Source organism: Phoca vitulina, unplaced genomic scaffold (assembly GCF_004348235.1).
Source record: "Phoca vitulina isolate PV1807 unplaced genomic scaffold, GSC_HSeal_1.0 scaffold2, whole genome shotgun sequence".
NCBI lineage: Eukaryota > Metazoa > Chordata > Mammalia > Carnivora > Phocidae > Phoca > Phoca vitulina.
This window is the reverse complement of record NW_022589705.1, coordinates 88,610,437-88,623,633: the sequence shown is the minus strand read 5'-3', so window position 1 is coordinate 88,623,633 and position 13,197 is coordinate 88,610,437. Positions and strand designations below refer to the sequence as shown.

General features: G+C 58.9%; 1 protein-coding gene across 4 annotated transcripts in view; it reads left to right on the top strand.

The window, feature by feature from the left end:
• The window catches only part of ARHGEF10L (Rho guanine nucleotide exchange factor 10 like), a 142,465-nt gene that overhangs the window by 41,937 nt on the left and 87,331 nt on the right, over positions 1–13,197 (top strand). For all 4 annotated transcript variants that reach the window (XM_032392665.1, XM_032392656.1, XM_032392646.1 and 1 more), the window contains exons 4-6: positions 163–196; positions 11,173–11,264; positions 12,918–13,001. In XM_032392665.1, coding sequence (XP_032248556.1) covers positions 163–196; positions 11,173–11,264; positions 12,918–13,001 — 210 coding nt within the window. The remainder of the gene's footprint in view (positions 1–162; positions 197–11,172; positions 11,265–12,917; positions 13,002–13,197) is intronic.

Sequence of the window (13,197 nt, the reverse complement as noted above, 5' to 3'; positions counted from 1 at the left end):
GCAGTGGTGGGGGGAAGGGAGGCAGGAACCCAGCAGGCACCCAGGTTGGCCCAGGCCCCATCTCTGGCACCCCAGGGAGGCTGGGAAAGGGGGTGGGGATGGACTGAGTCCATAGGGACCAGCCTCAGGCCTGACAGGCTCTCCTCTGCTCTCTTCCCACAGACCCAGACTCAGCAGCCTCCCCACCCCAGACACAGTAAGTGAGCCTTGTTCCTTTGCTTTGGTGGTTGGAGAAAGAGGAGACACTGGGCAGGAGGTGTGGGGGAGGGTGGTGCTGTGCCCAGGACCGCTCGGACTTTGGCTGGGGATCCATCAGCCGTTCCCCTCTGTGGCTTCCCAAGCAGCTCGGGGGTGAGCTGCACATCTGGGGCTTGGGGGCCATAAAAGCAGAGGCCTCTTAGGGTTTGCTCACCGCTGCTTGCTGCCTGGCTTTGGGGACCTGGGTGCTTAGAGAGTCCTCCTCTAGGGGAATCCTTAGTGGTGGATCTAGGCCCTGGGGTCCTGGCTTTAAATCCTGGCCACTCTGGCAGGGGGAGGGGTCTTCCTTTGTCTCTTGGTGTGCAGAGCCAGGGGGCCTGATTCTCAAGCGGGTGTCACCCAGCTGGAGAGCTCAGAGATGCAGCTTTCCTCCCTGGGCCCCTGGAGCCAAGACAGATCTGGATTCAAAGGCAGGAGTCCCTGTATTTGCCATCCGGAGTGGGTGGGCCCTGGGAGGGTTTCTGCTGGGCCAGAGGTAGGGATCGGCCTCCTCCCTGGTTGGGGACCTGAAATGAATCAGCGGCCATGCACCTGTGCAGGGGAGTTCTCATCTCCCAGGGTTTAGAGCCCTCCAGGGTGGGCCAGGAAGGAAGCTAGCCAGAAATTCAGTCTAGTGGGGGATGCAGACACAGGAGAATGGCCCAGAGAAGAATGCTCAGGGAACTGGGACACCGATGGGAAGGGGCCCAGGCAGAGAGCTCAGGGAGAGGGGAGGCTCGGGGAGGAGCGGTTACTGGAGGAAGCTACTGGCAGAAGCAGGGGGCTGGGAAGGGGAGTGGGCCGTGAGCAAGCGCACCACAAGCCTCAAGGCCACCCTCCTGGAGAACCCCATTGCCCACTCAGGGTCAGGATCTCGGCAGCCCGGCCCGTCCCTGCCCAGCTTCTCCCTGTAATTCCTGGAGGCCAGACTGGGTGTCTGGCTGGGGCTGGTGCAGTGCTGAGGTGGTGACTGGTGGCCCAGAGAGCTAGGGCCGTATACCATGTTGTTATCATCAGCCCGCTGGTCAAGTAGCTCAGAGAGTGTTTCCAGGAGAGGGGCCCAGCCTCTGCCTTGAACCCACTGCCCATTTACCTGTCCTCAGGCTCGCCCTGGGGCAGCCCCAGCCCCCTCAAACACCATCTCTTGGCAGCACCAGGGAGTGAGCTCTGGAGGTTCAAATCCCCACTTAGCTGGGTGGCTTTGGGCTGCCTGGGAACCTCTCTGAGCCCCAGTTTCCCTGTTTGTACGATGGAAGTAATACCGTCTAGAGCATCCTGTGGATTAGGAGATGCTGGTTGAAGGATGTACCAGATATGCTCCCTGTCCTGTCCCGGCTGGGTGTTTCCAGCGATGGGGCGGGAGGGACGGAGACTATGTGCTCGGAGCCTCTACCTCTCGGGCTGGGCCTGGGTTGCTGGGTGGGTCTCGCCAACATCTGGCTTGAATAAATGTCACTTTTGAGTTCCCTAACTGGGCCAACATTGGATCCTGGCAGGGGTCCTCAGGGGCCTCCCGGCCTGCCCTTAGTTTCACAGATGCGGAGATTGGGAGCAGGACTTGTCCAAGGCCACACTGTGAGATGCTGGCAGCCTCGGACTCCTCATCCAGTGCTCTCTGTGTGCTCCCAGCTGCACCCTCCCTTCCAGATCTCTGTTTACTTCAGTTCCAGCGCCTTCCCTGGGTGGTGATTTACCACTCTGGAATCCTCGGGGAGAAGAATCCATTCAGATCACCATCCTTCTCCTTGTTATCCAAGAGAAAGGGGAAAAAAATTGCTTTCCTTTTTTTTAGACTTTCCTAAAGGTAGTCACTAAGCAAACACTGCTTTGAAAAAGCAAACCACCCAGTGGAGGACATTTCACCAAATCTCCCTGCATTTCCTCCATGGCCCCTGCCCAGAGGTTTGGAAATGGCCCTGGGCTTTGCCTGGCTGCCTACCTGGCCTCTGGGGACTCTTGACGACAGAGTTAGAATAACTGCCCAGATCCTGGCAGAGCTGCAGCCCCCGGGTGACCTCACCCCCCTCAGGGTACTCACCCCCAGCTAGGCAGGGAAGCAGGGCCAGTCCTCATCCCACGTCCCTGCTGGTGAGCCGCCAGGCAGGAGCGTAGTGTGGAAGTGAGGGCTGGAGTCTGCGTCCTGGGACACCTGGGAATTTGGGCTCCGAGCCACATGGAGCTGGCTTCAAGTCTTTCTCTGCATTAGCTGTGCATCTTTGAGCAAGTGGCTTCCTGTCCCGAGCCTCACTTCTGATCAGTGACATGGGGATAGTCAGTCTCCTTTCTTGCAGGCTTCTGCACCTGGGGGCTGGGTGTTTGACCACAGCACAGCCCTCCAGGGATGTGCTGGGGACTCCAGGTCCGGACTGAGAACCTCAGACTTTGGCTCATGGTGGGGGTGGTGGTGGGGTGTGGCCGGCTGCATATGGATGATCTGACTGTGTGTGTGTTTACTGGTGTGAGCATTTTGCCTGCTAAGAGATTTACCTTTGCCTCCTAGTTCTTAGGAGAGTAGTTTGTAAACAGTTGGTTCCGGAGACCCCACCTGGGGAGCCAAGCAGAGTGGCCACAGCATGTGATTCTGGGCGAGGCCCCTTCCCATAAAATGGGAGCAGAGTAAAAGCAGCCCCCTCCCCTCTGGGGGAAGGATGTGAAGGTGTGTCCCCCCCAACCCCCTCGCACAGGCCTGGGACGTGGGTGTTTAGGGTGGGGGAGTGGGGTCTTACGTTTGCTGCTGGGTCCTCACGGCTTAGCACACTGCCCCCGGGGGGAGTACTGAAGGCATCGTGTTGCATGAATGACGGGCACAGGAGGCAACTTTCAGTGTCTCCATGAAGAGGAGGAGAAGGAGGAACAGTGTGGAAATGGGGTCTCGGAACCTGGGCTCTGAGTCTGGCTCCGACAGGGGCCGGGATGGAGGCCGGAGGGAGGCAGGCTCCGAGTGGCCGGGTGGCCTGTCCCACCAATGCTAAGTGCTCCACGCATGTGATCTCCTCTCCCAGCACCGCAGCCCTAGGAGATGGGGTGATTGGTCTTGCCCACTTTTTCGAAGAGGACCCGAGGCTGGAGTTGAAGTGGCTCAGCCGAGAATTTGTGGGGCTGGAGCGTGGCCTGTGGGCCCCCACAGCCGTCGGCTGGAACCTGTGGGGTTGGCCGTGCCTGGTGGACTTGGAAGCGCATGCGCTCAAGCTCCCTGCGCTCTCCCTGGGGGCGTCTGGCTGAAGAAGCTGCCCAGAGCACCAGTGGTTGCTGGAACAAGGGCGTGTGGGTCGCTGGCTTCCTGTGTTTTCCCTGGACTCAGGCCCGCACCTCTTCCCTCTGAGGGCACCGGCCCCCTCTGGAGTTGTTTGCTTTTCCTGCCCAGTTTTGCTGCCACCCCCATGGGGCCCCCTGCAGCCTTAGTATTTCCTGCTGGGTCAGGCTTCTGGCTCCTGTCTGGGCCGCAGGGATTCTTATTGGCTTCCGGGAGGTACCTGTCCTGCCCCATCCTGGGTATCCAGACAAGATGGACTGGTCAGAGTCTCTTACTTGGGCCTGGACTCTGGGGAAGCAGTTGGGCAGCTGGATTCCTGGAAGTGCCGAGAAGCCCCATCCTCCCTGGACACGTCAGGTACTGGGAGGGCCAGGCCTGGCTCAGGAAAGCAGCATTCGAACAGAATAGAAACAGGGTGCTAGAGGGCCTGTGGCTTCTGAGGTCTTGGAGGGGACAGCTGGACAGACAGACAGCCTCGGGGGAAGTTCTCCCTGGCAAAGTCAGTCACTGGGTTGTTACTCAGGGCTTTCCAGATTGCTGAGCCCCAGTGCGGAGTTGTTTGTAATCCCAGGCTTGCCTTTAATCTCACTGTTTCTGCAAATCAGAGCATTTCCGGCCTCCTGTGTCCTGTCCTGAGGGGTCCATGTGGGACCCGAGGCCTGGCAGAGATCAGCTCCCCCCCAGTGGATTCCCTCATAAGAGGATTATGGGGACCAGGCCCTTCAACATTAGAGGCCTCTCTCTCTGGCTCCTTGCTTGTCCGGAAATTGGAAACGCTGTATTTTTTTTTTTGTTTTTGTTTTTCTTTCCTCTCCAACCCTGGCTACGAGGGGTTTCCACATCTGAGCTATGGCCTTTGGATCGCAGTATAAAAGGACCAGCACAAAAGTACCCAGTCTGAAAGCCACACAGTCTCTCCTGAGGAAGGTACCCATGTGCCCATTTGTTGCATTGAGTGCCCCAGTCTGGAATCTCGTGAAGTCCAGCCCTGGGTCTCTGCAGCTGTAGGACGCGGCCTTATCCATCCCTCATCCCTAGGGCCTGGCACAAAGAAGGCCCACTACTAATAGTTTACATGTGCAGGACTTTATAGTTTATGTGGTCCTTTCCCCACACATCACTGTGGTTCTCACAGCTGCGGTGGGCAGGAGAATGCCATGTCCTAATCCCCAGCACCTGGGAACATGTTATCTTCTGGGGAAAAGGGATTTGGCAGATTAAAGTTAAGGATCTGAGATGGGGAGATTCTCCTGGATTCTCCAGGTGGGCCCAGTGGAATCACGAGGGTCCTTATGAGACAGGCAGGAGGGCCCACGTCAGAGAGAGATCCAAAGATGCCACATTGATGGCTTTGGAGATGGAGGAGGGGCCGTAAGCCAAGGGATACAGGCTGCTTCCAGAGGCTGGAAAAAGCGAAGGGAATGGCTTCTCTCCAGCGCCCCCAGAAGAGCAGAGCCCTGCTAACACCTTGCTTTTACCCTAGTGAAACCCATTTTAGACGTCTGATCTCTACAACTGTAAGATAGTACATCTGTGTTTTGGGGATTTGTCACAACAGCAGGAAGGAGACTAACACAGCTGGAAAGAGGGCATTATTATCGGTCCCACTGTGCAGACCCAGAGGGGCATAGCCCCTGGCCCAGGGCTGGTGGCGCCTGAGCTCACAGCCAGAGGGCAGGGCTCTGTTTGCCTCCCCTGCAGCCCTCCCGGCCCTCCCAGGATGGTGCCGGGCCGCCCTTGGCCAGTAGTCCGCTGGCTGGCTGGGAGCCCCCTGCCTTTGACCTCCGTCCTCTGTTATTCCATCCTACACACCTTTTGGAGTACCTCTGATGCTCCAGGCCCCGCAGTGACCCAGGCAGACGGTCCCTGCCCTTGGGGGAGGGGCACCGCCATTTTGTGCCTGGCTGTGTCATTTTCGTGGGCCCAGCCCCGTTCTACAAGTTCTACCTGCCTTATCTCGTTCATCCTCACGACACCCTCAGAGGCGGGCACTATGATAATGCCCATTTTACGGATGTGGAACCAGGTCAGAGGGAACCTGGCATCAGCCGCCTGTCGCCACAGAGTTGAGGAGAGGCTGAACCCAGCCGGCTCGGCTTCCAGAACTGGTGTTTAACCCGCTGAGGTCTGCCACACAGATCTGGTGGAGCTCTGATCTGAGCTCTGAGACCCAGGACCCCCTTATCTGCCTAACCCTCCACTTCCTCCCTGTAAAGTGGGAGACGGACCAGCTGCGGAAGCCATCGGGGGAGGAAATGAGACCCAGGGATTGGATGCCCGGCCAGAGAGCTGCTCTCCGTCGCTGTCCCCAAAGGGTGCTCGTGTGTCTGGGGTGACCCGAGGGCGCGCAGGACCCACGTTGGCCAGCACTCTGCTTAACGTTTCCAGAGATGTGTGTCCTTTCTCTTCTTCTTTCTTATAATAGGCACACATGTCGTAGAAAAATTAGAAAGTACAGAAGATGACAGACTAACTCGAGCTTCAATCCCACGACCGTGCATCCCTGCCCGGCTTCTGGGCTGAGCAGGTCTGCAGGTATACATCCTTTTTTTAATAGAACTGTGGTTTTAGCGCACATGCTGTTTCATGGCTCGTTTTCTGCCCTCATTGCAGATCGTGAGCATTTTCCAGTGAGAGCCTGTATCTTGTTCATCACCCCACATGGCTCTTGATTAGTGCGGGGTGCGGTGCCGGCCACCATCTGACCTGACCGCCGAGCCCAGGGCCCTCCAGTGTCAGGGAGGTGTGCGTACCCTGGAGCAGAAGGCCGGAGGCGGGGTCCGGGTGGGCATCCGCAGCTGTGTGTCCAGAGGGCGTCCCCCGGGGGCCTTGACGCTTGCCCCACAGTGAGGACTGTGCAGTGGATAGCAAGTCGGGGGGCCCTCCCCAGACTTCCCCTGGCGTCTCCTCACTACCCACTCAGGAAGTGGGTTTGTGACCATGTAGGGGGTGGCACAGGACAGACGGACTGCGTCCTGGCACCCTTCTGTAGGGGGCGGCCGGCCGGGCTAGGGCTGTGAGGAGGCGCATGTGTGTAGGCTGGGGGCGCTGCCGTGTGACCCCCGTCCGGTCTGGGACCCTGTAACTGGAGCAGGGATGGAGGGGAAGGAACATACCAGGAGCACATATCAAGCACCAGACCCCTTGCCACGTATTTCCGTGCTTTCTTGAATTCCTCCTTACCAGCGCCCTGGGAGGGAGGCCTTGTCCCATTTCGCAGGTAAGTTATCTCGTTAATCCTCACTGCAGGGAGCAGAAGCCGCTGTTCGCCCCACTCCACAGCAGCTGTCCTGGCATGCAGAGCCAAGTGGCAGAACTGTGGTGTTGTCCCCCGTCTGTTGCCTCAGGAGCGAAGCCTTCACCCCTCAATCCCTGAGCCTGGCCCTCTCGACCCTGGCCGCACAGGGGCGGCAGCAGGGAGTGTAGAGACACTGGTGCCTGGCCTCCCAGACCACCAGCTCAGAATTGTGGGGCAGGGGCCCTGGCCCGTACCTGCTGGGAGCTTCCCGGGTGATAGCGGATGCAGCTGCTTCGAGCCATCTGACCAGATGATCTTTAAGGCCCTTCCAGCCTTCACGTGTTACGTAAACTGGAAAGTGGCCAGGGCTGAAAAGACATCTGGCAGTGGGGTTAATCAGGGTTTCATATTTTTGTCTTTCTTTTGTGTCTCTTGGATGTAGGGATAGTGGCAATGGGGGGTGGTGGTAGATTTCTGGAGGGGTGACGCTCTGGGTAGGACCGTCCTGGGCAGGCCCCGCTGTCCAGGCCTGATTCTGGTCCTTTCTCTTCCTCAAAGATGGGATTCTTTCCTCCTTTGCGTTTTTCATACCTTGTCCTGGAAAAGGCCCTGGGATGCCCCGTGTGTGCATGAGGGTTTACGGGTGCACGTGCACAGGGGCACGAGCCCAGCCTGCCAGGAATCCTCAGGCCGTTAGAGTTTGGGGGGTCTTCCCCACCGTGTAGCCCCTGGGAAAGGGACCCTGTGGAATTTGCCATCCAGAGAGATTCACTGAGAAACTGGGGCCTGGACCAGCAGCTGCAGGGCTGGGGACACTGCCATTCTCTGGAGTGGAGCTTTCATCTCACACAGGCCGGGGAGGGCATCGGTCATCACTGAGTGTGGGCCCGGTTGCTGGGGCTAACGGAACAGGGCGGCCAGGACGGAGCGGTCCCTGCTGTCACAGGGCGCTCACTCCCCTCTCGTCCCTGGCTTTTCCCTGGAGAGCGAGGAGGTGGGCACAGAAGGCGCTTGGAGCTGCACGGTGGCCTTCTAGAGTGCTTGACCTCAGTCTGGTGGACAGTGGACACCGGTGTTGGGGGGCCAGGGGGCGTACTTGCTTCTGTCTCCCGCCCACTAGCTTTCAGCGAACTCCCCGTTCTCTGCTCTTCTCTGCGGACTTGGCTCCTTGCCTCTGCATTCTGAGGGAGTGGGCTCACCTTATGAGACTGGTGTCATCTTAGTGGCGGGCCTTTTTCTCAGGTATGAGCTGAGAGGCTCTGAAAGTGCAGGAAGCTCAGATAAGCATGAGATAAATGGCCTCTTACTGCTTTTTATGGCCCTTTGGTTATCCGGAAACTTTGGGGAGGCCCCCGAAGGAGTGTTTGCTCTCAGAGAGAATTGTGGCCAGGCAGCAGCTGGGAGAGGCTGCCCTCTGGGTGGCTGTGGAGTGGGGCGGTGGCCTCGCTGGGCGGTGGGAAGGGGCAAGGAGGAGGCCCCCCCAGCCTCTCGTCTGTCTGCCGGGAGGACACCTGCTGCAGTCCGGGGGTGGGGGGGGCAGCGGAGCTGGTGTCCAGAGCAGGGCTTTGCAGGCAAATTGCAGCTCTGCGACCTGCTGGCACTTTCCTATTCTGGACCTCTGTTTTTTCATCTATAAAATGGTCACGATAATACATGCACTTGTGCTCACGGGGCCTTCCTCAAGCATTCAGCATGGCACAGGGTCCAGAGTAGGTACCAGCCAGGGGAAGGGCATGGGTGGGTGCTGGTCTCCAGCTGAGCCTGGGAAGACCTGTCCACCCATTGGCACTGGCCATTTCCTGCCCTTGGCGCTCCCAGTCTCTGTTTGCCTCAGCCATGGAGGCGGAGGGGGCAGGCATGAAGGTGATTTCTCTCGGCTGTAAGATTCCCACTCCCCAGCCCAGGACCCAGACTAGCTTCTCTAATTGTGTAGGTGGCTTAGATCTACACTGTCCTCTTACATGTGGCCATTAGCCACATGTGGCTATTTAAAATTAAATTACGTAAATAAAATTAACAAATAACTTCACTGTGTTTTGGTGATGCTTAGCCTGGAGGCTCATATTTCAGCCACTCCCGGCTTTTAGTACATCATAAATTATTTCCAGATCCCTTCTAAAGCTGCCTAACCTCCCCCCAAAATACTCACTGCCTCTTGATGTCACCTTCAGAGTTTACCCAGGGCCTTCTCGGGTGTTCTCTGGTTGAACCGCACCGCAGCCTTGGGACTGGCTGTTAGGATTTCTCTTGGACAGAGACTTGAACTTGTTTATTCCCAGTGCTATTTCTCTCCTTCCCTTTAAAAAGAAGGATGTCTGAATAGCCAAGCGAGGTTCAGTTGCCTTATGACACAGCAAATATGTGATGTAGTTGAATATTTAAATGCCACTTCCCTCCTTCCAAGTGGTCTGGCTGGAAGAAGACAAACTTTGTAGGCAGACAGGCTGGGCCATAGGTCCCAGCTCCTTCTGCTGCACTGAGTGAGCGACCCTGGCTAAGTAGAACTGAGTCTTTGTTCCTCCATCAGTGGGATGAGGATAACAGTACCTGCCTCGTATGTGTTCCTGTGACTCGAAATCTGAAAATACAAAGCAAAACAGGCAGCAAGCAACAGGTGCTCTGTAATGGTCCCCGATCGTCATGGGTGACCTATCAGAGCAAAGAGAGCCTGTGGTTGGGACTCTTTCCAACCCAACTGCCGAGCTCATGTCGACTTGGGCTGGAATGGCTTGGTTCTGTCTCAGCGGCTGGATTCAGCACCTTCAAGATGTCCAGGGCTTGCGGTGGTGGGGGCCCAGGGAAGCTGTTGTTAGGGATGTGAGCTCAGGCGGCTCCCTTCAGCCCCCCACGCCCTCCCGCTCTAGCCCCGCCCTGTCTCTAGTGGGTGGAGATTTGCTCCTCCAGTGGTGTAGGGCCCCTAGACGGGCACTCATGTGCGTGGCCACTAGCCACAGGTGGCTCTTGAAAATTAAATGAAGTTCCTTAGTCACATGAGTTCCAGTAATGAACTTCCACACGTCACATTCCAAGTGCACAGTAGCCACACGCGGCTCAGGGGCCGGCACAGACACTCTCCGTGCTCTACCACCTGCGCTGCGGTCGGAGGAGGCCATGCGGGGGCCAGGCAGGCTGGCTCCTTGGCCTGGCTCTCCCACTCTGGCGGTGTGATCTTGGGCAGGTTCCTCTGGCCCAGCGCCTGCGGGCGGGGAGGATGCAGGATCCACGTTGTCTCGGCTGCTCAGGGGAGGTGCTCCCCACCTCCTCCTCCTTCCCTGCTTCCTGCACCATCCTGGTGATGCCTCTCCCCCTCCTCCGGGGCTCGGGTGCTGGGACGTTCCAGAGAATTCTTGGCAGCAGTTGCTGCTGTCTTGGACCATTACAAGTGTCTCCCCTCTGGATTGGCAGGTGTGGCCTTTGATTTTTTTGAGGCTGGACTTAAAAAAAAAAATCAACATTCATTCTGGAATAATTTTAGATGGACAGAAAAGTTGTCAGGAGTTCCGTATACCCAACAGCCAGTTTTCCCCGTGGTTCACATCTTACGTGACCACGGAACGTTTCTCAAAACTGAGAAAGCAGGCTGGGCCCACTACCATCCCCTGAACTCCAGGCTTTCTCCGGATTCCACCCTTTTCTGTTCTGTTCTGGGATCTTTTGTTTAGCCCGTTCAGTGACAGTTTTGCAGTCTTCCCTGGCTTTGCATGATCTTGGGAGTGTTGGGGAGCAACAGCAGGGGTTTGTAGACTGTCTGAGGTTGTCTGGCCATCTTCCCATGTTCAGACTGGGGTTGTGGGTGTGGGGTTACAGTGATGTGGAGGAGAGCGGCCCATCCTGCCAGAGTGCGGGATGTCTGTGTGATGCCGCTGCAGATAATTCACTTGACCGCTTGGTGGAGCTGGTGTGAGCCGCCTCGCTAGTTTTCCCTTTGAGTCTCTGCCCCTGGGAAGCCGGCCTGTAGGTCTAGCCCATCCTCACGTGTCGGGGGCATGAAGCTCTGCCTCCCGTGTCTGGTCTAGTGAAGCTTTGCATGACCTTGTTTCTCACAGGGGGCAGGGGTCCTCCAACACTTGCCCCCATTTTGCAAGTGGGAGAATGGGAGATGGAGAGCCCACTGAGTCTGACCTGGAAGAAGGATGGGCGCCCTTGCGGGGAAGGCCCCTGATCCTCATCACTGTGGTCTTCTGGTGCTTTCTAAAGATGGAGAAACTGAGAGGGGAAGGGGCTTGTTCAAGGCCAGCCCAGCCATGGCCTCCCCAGCTCTCCTGACTCAGGGGTTTGGGGGCAAGTGGCTCCTGGCCCTCCGCCCACCCTTGCGCCTCATGTGCCCTGCCCCCCTCGTGCGGGGCTGCCAGAGGCTTTGCGGAGCCCGGTGTCCTGTCCCTCCCTGCTCAGCTGCACCATCCCTTTCCCTGCTGGCTCACTGACACTGTTTTTTGGCCCACAGGGTGCCACCAGTGGTGAGCAACGGGGATGCGGTGGATGCTGCTCTCTCTGGGGTCCGGCGCTCCAGCTGGAAACGGAAGAGCTCCCGCCGGAGTAAGTGCCCCCCAGCCCCACCCCAGGAGGGTGGCACTGGGATAACCTCAGAGCCCCTCCTTCAGGCCCAGAGGGCTGCTGTGGGCTTGCATATGCCACGGGGTCATCCTCACTGCCCATGCTTGGGAGTTGCCCCCGTTTGTTGCCTGATGAGAGCCATGGTCCAGGAGTTGATCATGTATTTGACCGTTTATCTGTTCCTCAAATACTCAGAAGCTCCTACAGCAGGGCAGATGGGCTGGCAGTGGAGTGCCCTAGTGCCCAAGGTGAGGTCCTTCTAGGAGCAGAACCAGCCACATAGGCAGTTACCTTGCAGAAGGCCAGGTGCCGGGGGTGGGGTGGGGGGGAACCCATGAGTCCTGAAGGCAGAGAGGAGGGAGCAGGGGTCAGGAAAAGAGCATCTATGCAGGGGCCCCTGGGCAGGAGCTTGAGCCCCAGCCCCCGGGGGGGAGAGGGGACATCCGGCACCCTGGGAAGCAGCAACTGTGGTGTGATGGAGGATAGCACCCAAGGGGTCAGTGTGGCCAAGCGAGGCTGCCGTGTCCCCAGCTCCTTCTGGGCCTCCCAGCCATGCTTTCCTGAAGGCAACAGGGAACTGTGAGAGCCAGAGACGCTGTGGGGTAGGGGTAAAGCTATAAGACAAGGCGGGATGGGCTGCAGCCCAGGGAGGAGGCTGTCCAGGAGAGTGAGGCTGACGGCCAGAACTAGGGACCTGGAGAGAGGTGAGCAGGTCTCAGAGCCATGTGGGAGGCAGGATCCCTATGGGGGTGGAAGACGGGGTGGAGGGTGAGGCTTGCCAGGGCTCTGGGGCCCTGGGACCACAGTGGGGATTTCAGAGCCCATCTGGTCCCATGTCTTCTCAGACATGGGGTGAAGACAGACTCCCATCAGGGTGGGGACTGGTTTTCCAAACCCTAGCTCTGTGTTGGGGGGCACACCCCTAAAAAGGACAGAGCTTGGGGACACGGTTTTGAGGGGAGACCTCTTTAACTTGCACATCCTGGTAGCTGCTAACGGGGGGAGGGGGGGCCAGAGTGGGCGCCCTGCCCTGCTTACTGCCCGCCCAGCAAAATGTTGGCAGAGGGATGTATTCATTTGCTGAATTTTTCACCAGTCAGGACCCTGCTGGCTGCGTTTTGGGGGCCCTCTCCTTAACCCCACTCTCCAAATCCACCCCCCCCTTCCCTGTAATCAGTAGGGCTGCTTTGCCCCGTCCACCTCTGGGTGGGAGGTAGCTCCTTTTGGGTAGTCCTGAGGGTTTGGACCGCTGAAGATGCTCCCGGGCCCCAGGGCACAGGTGCTGGGTCTGCTTCCTGCTCCCCGCAGGTGCCCAGAGCAGCTGCGGCGTCAGCCAGATGGGCAGGCCTGTGGGCGGCAGGGCGGCAGGGCGGCAGGTGGGGGGTCTGCCGTCCTCACTGGGAGGATGCCTCGCAGGGCTGGGGGGCGGGGAGAGGCAGTGGAACCGAGTCCTGGGAGAGCCGCCGGCAGGGGCTCCCGAGGGGCCGGGCCGCGCGGGCTGCTGGCCGAGCAGTCAGGCTGCGGGGCGGCGGGAGGGAGCGGCCAGCTGGTGCAGTCCTGCTGTCAGCCCGGCAGCCGCCTCCGCCCGGGCGCCACAGCCGCCTGAGCGCTCCTGTCCTCTCCCCTCGCTCCCAGTCGACCGGTTCACTTTCCCCGCCCTGGAAGAAGATGTGATTTACGACGACGTGCCGTGCGAGAACCTGGATGCCCATCAACCCGGTACGCCTCCTCCGCGCTTCCCTGCGGCCTTCAGGGGGTCCCGCGGGGCGGGGGGGCGGGGCCCGGGGAGGGTCTGCTCCATTTCGCTGCCCCGCCCCACCCGGCCATGCCCCTCCCTCCGGCTTTCACCAACCACCGCCGGCGTCCCGGGAGCGGCTGGAGCCGGCTGGGGGCGTGGCCAGGCCGGGCCGGGGCT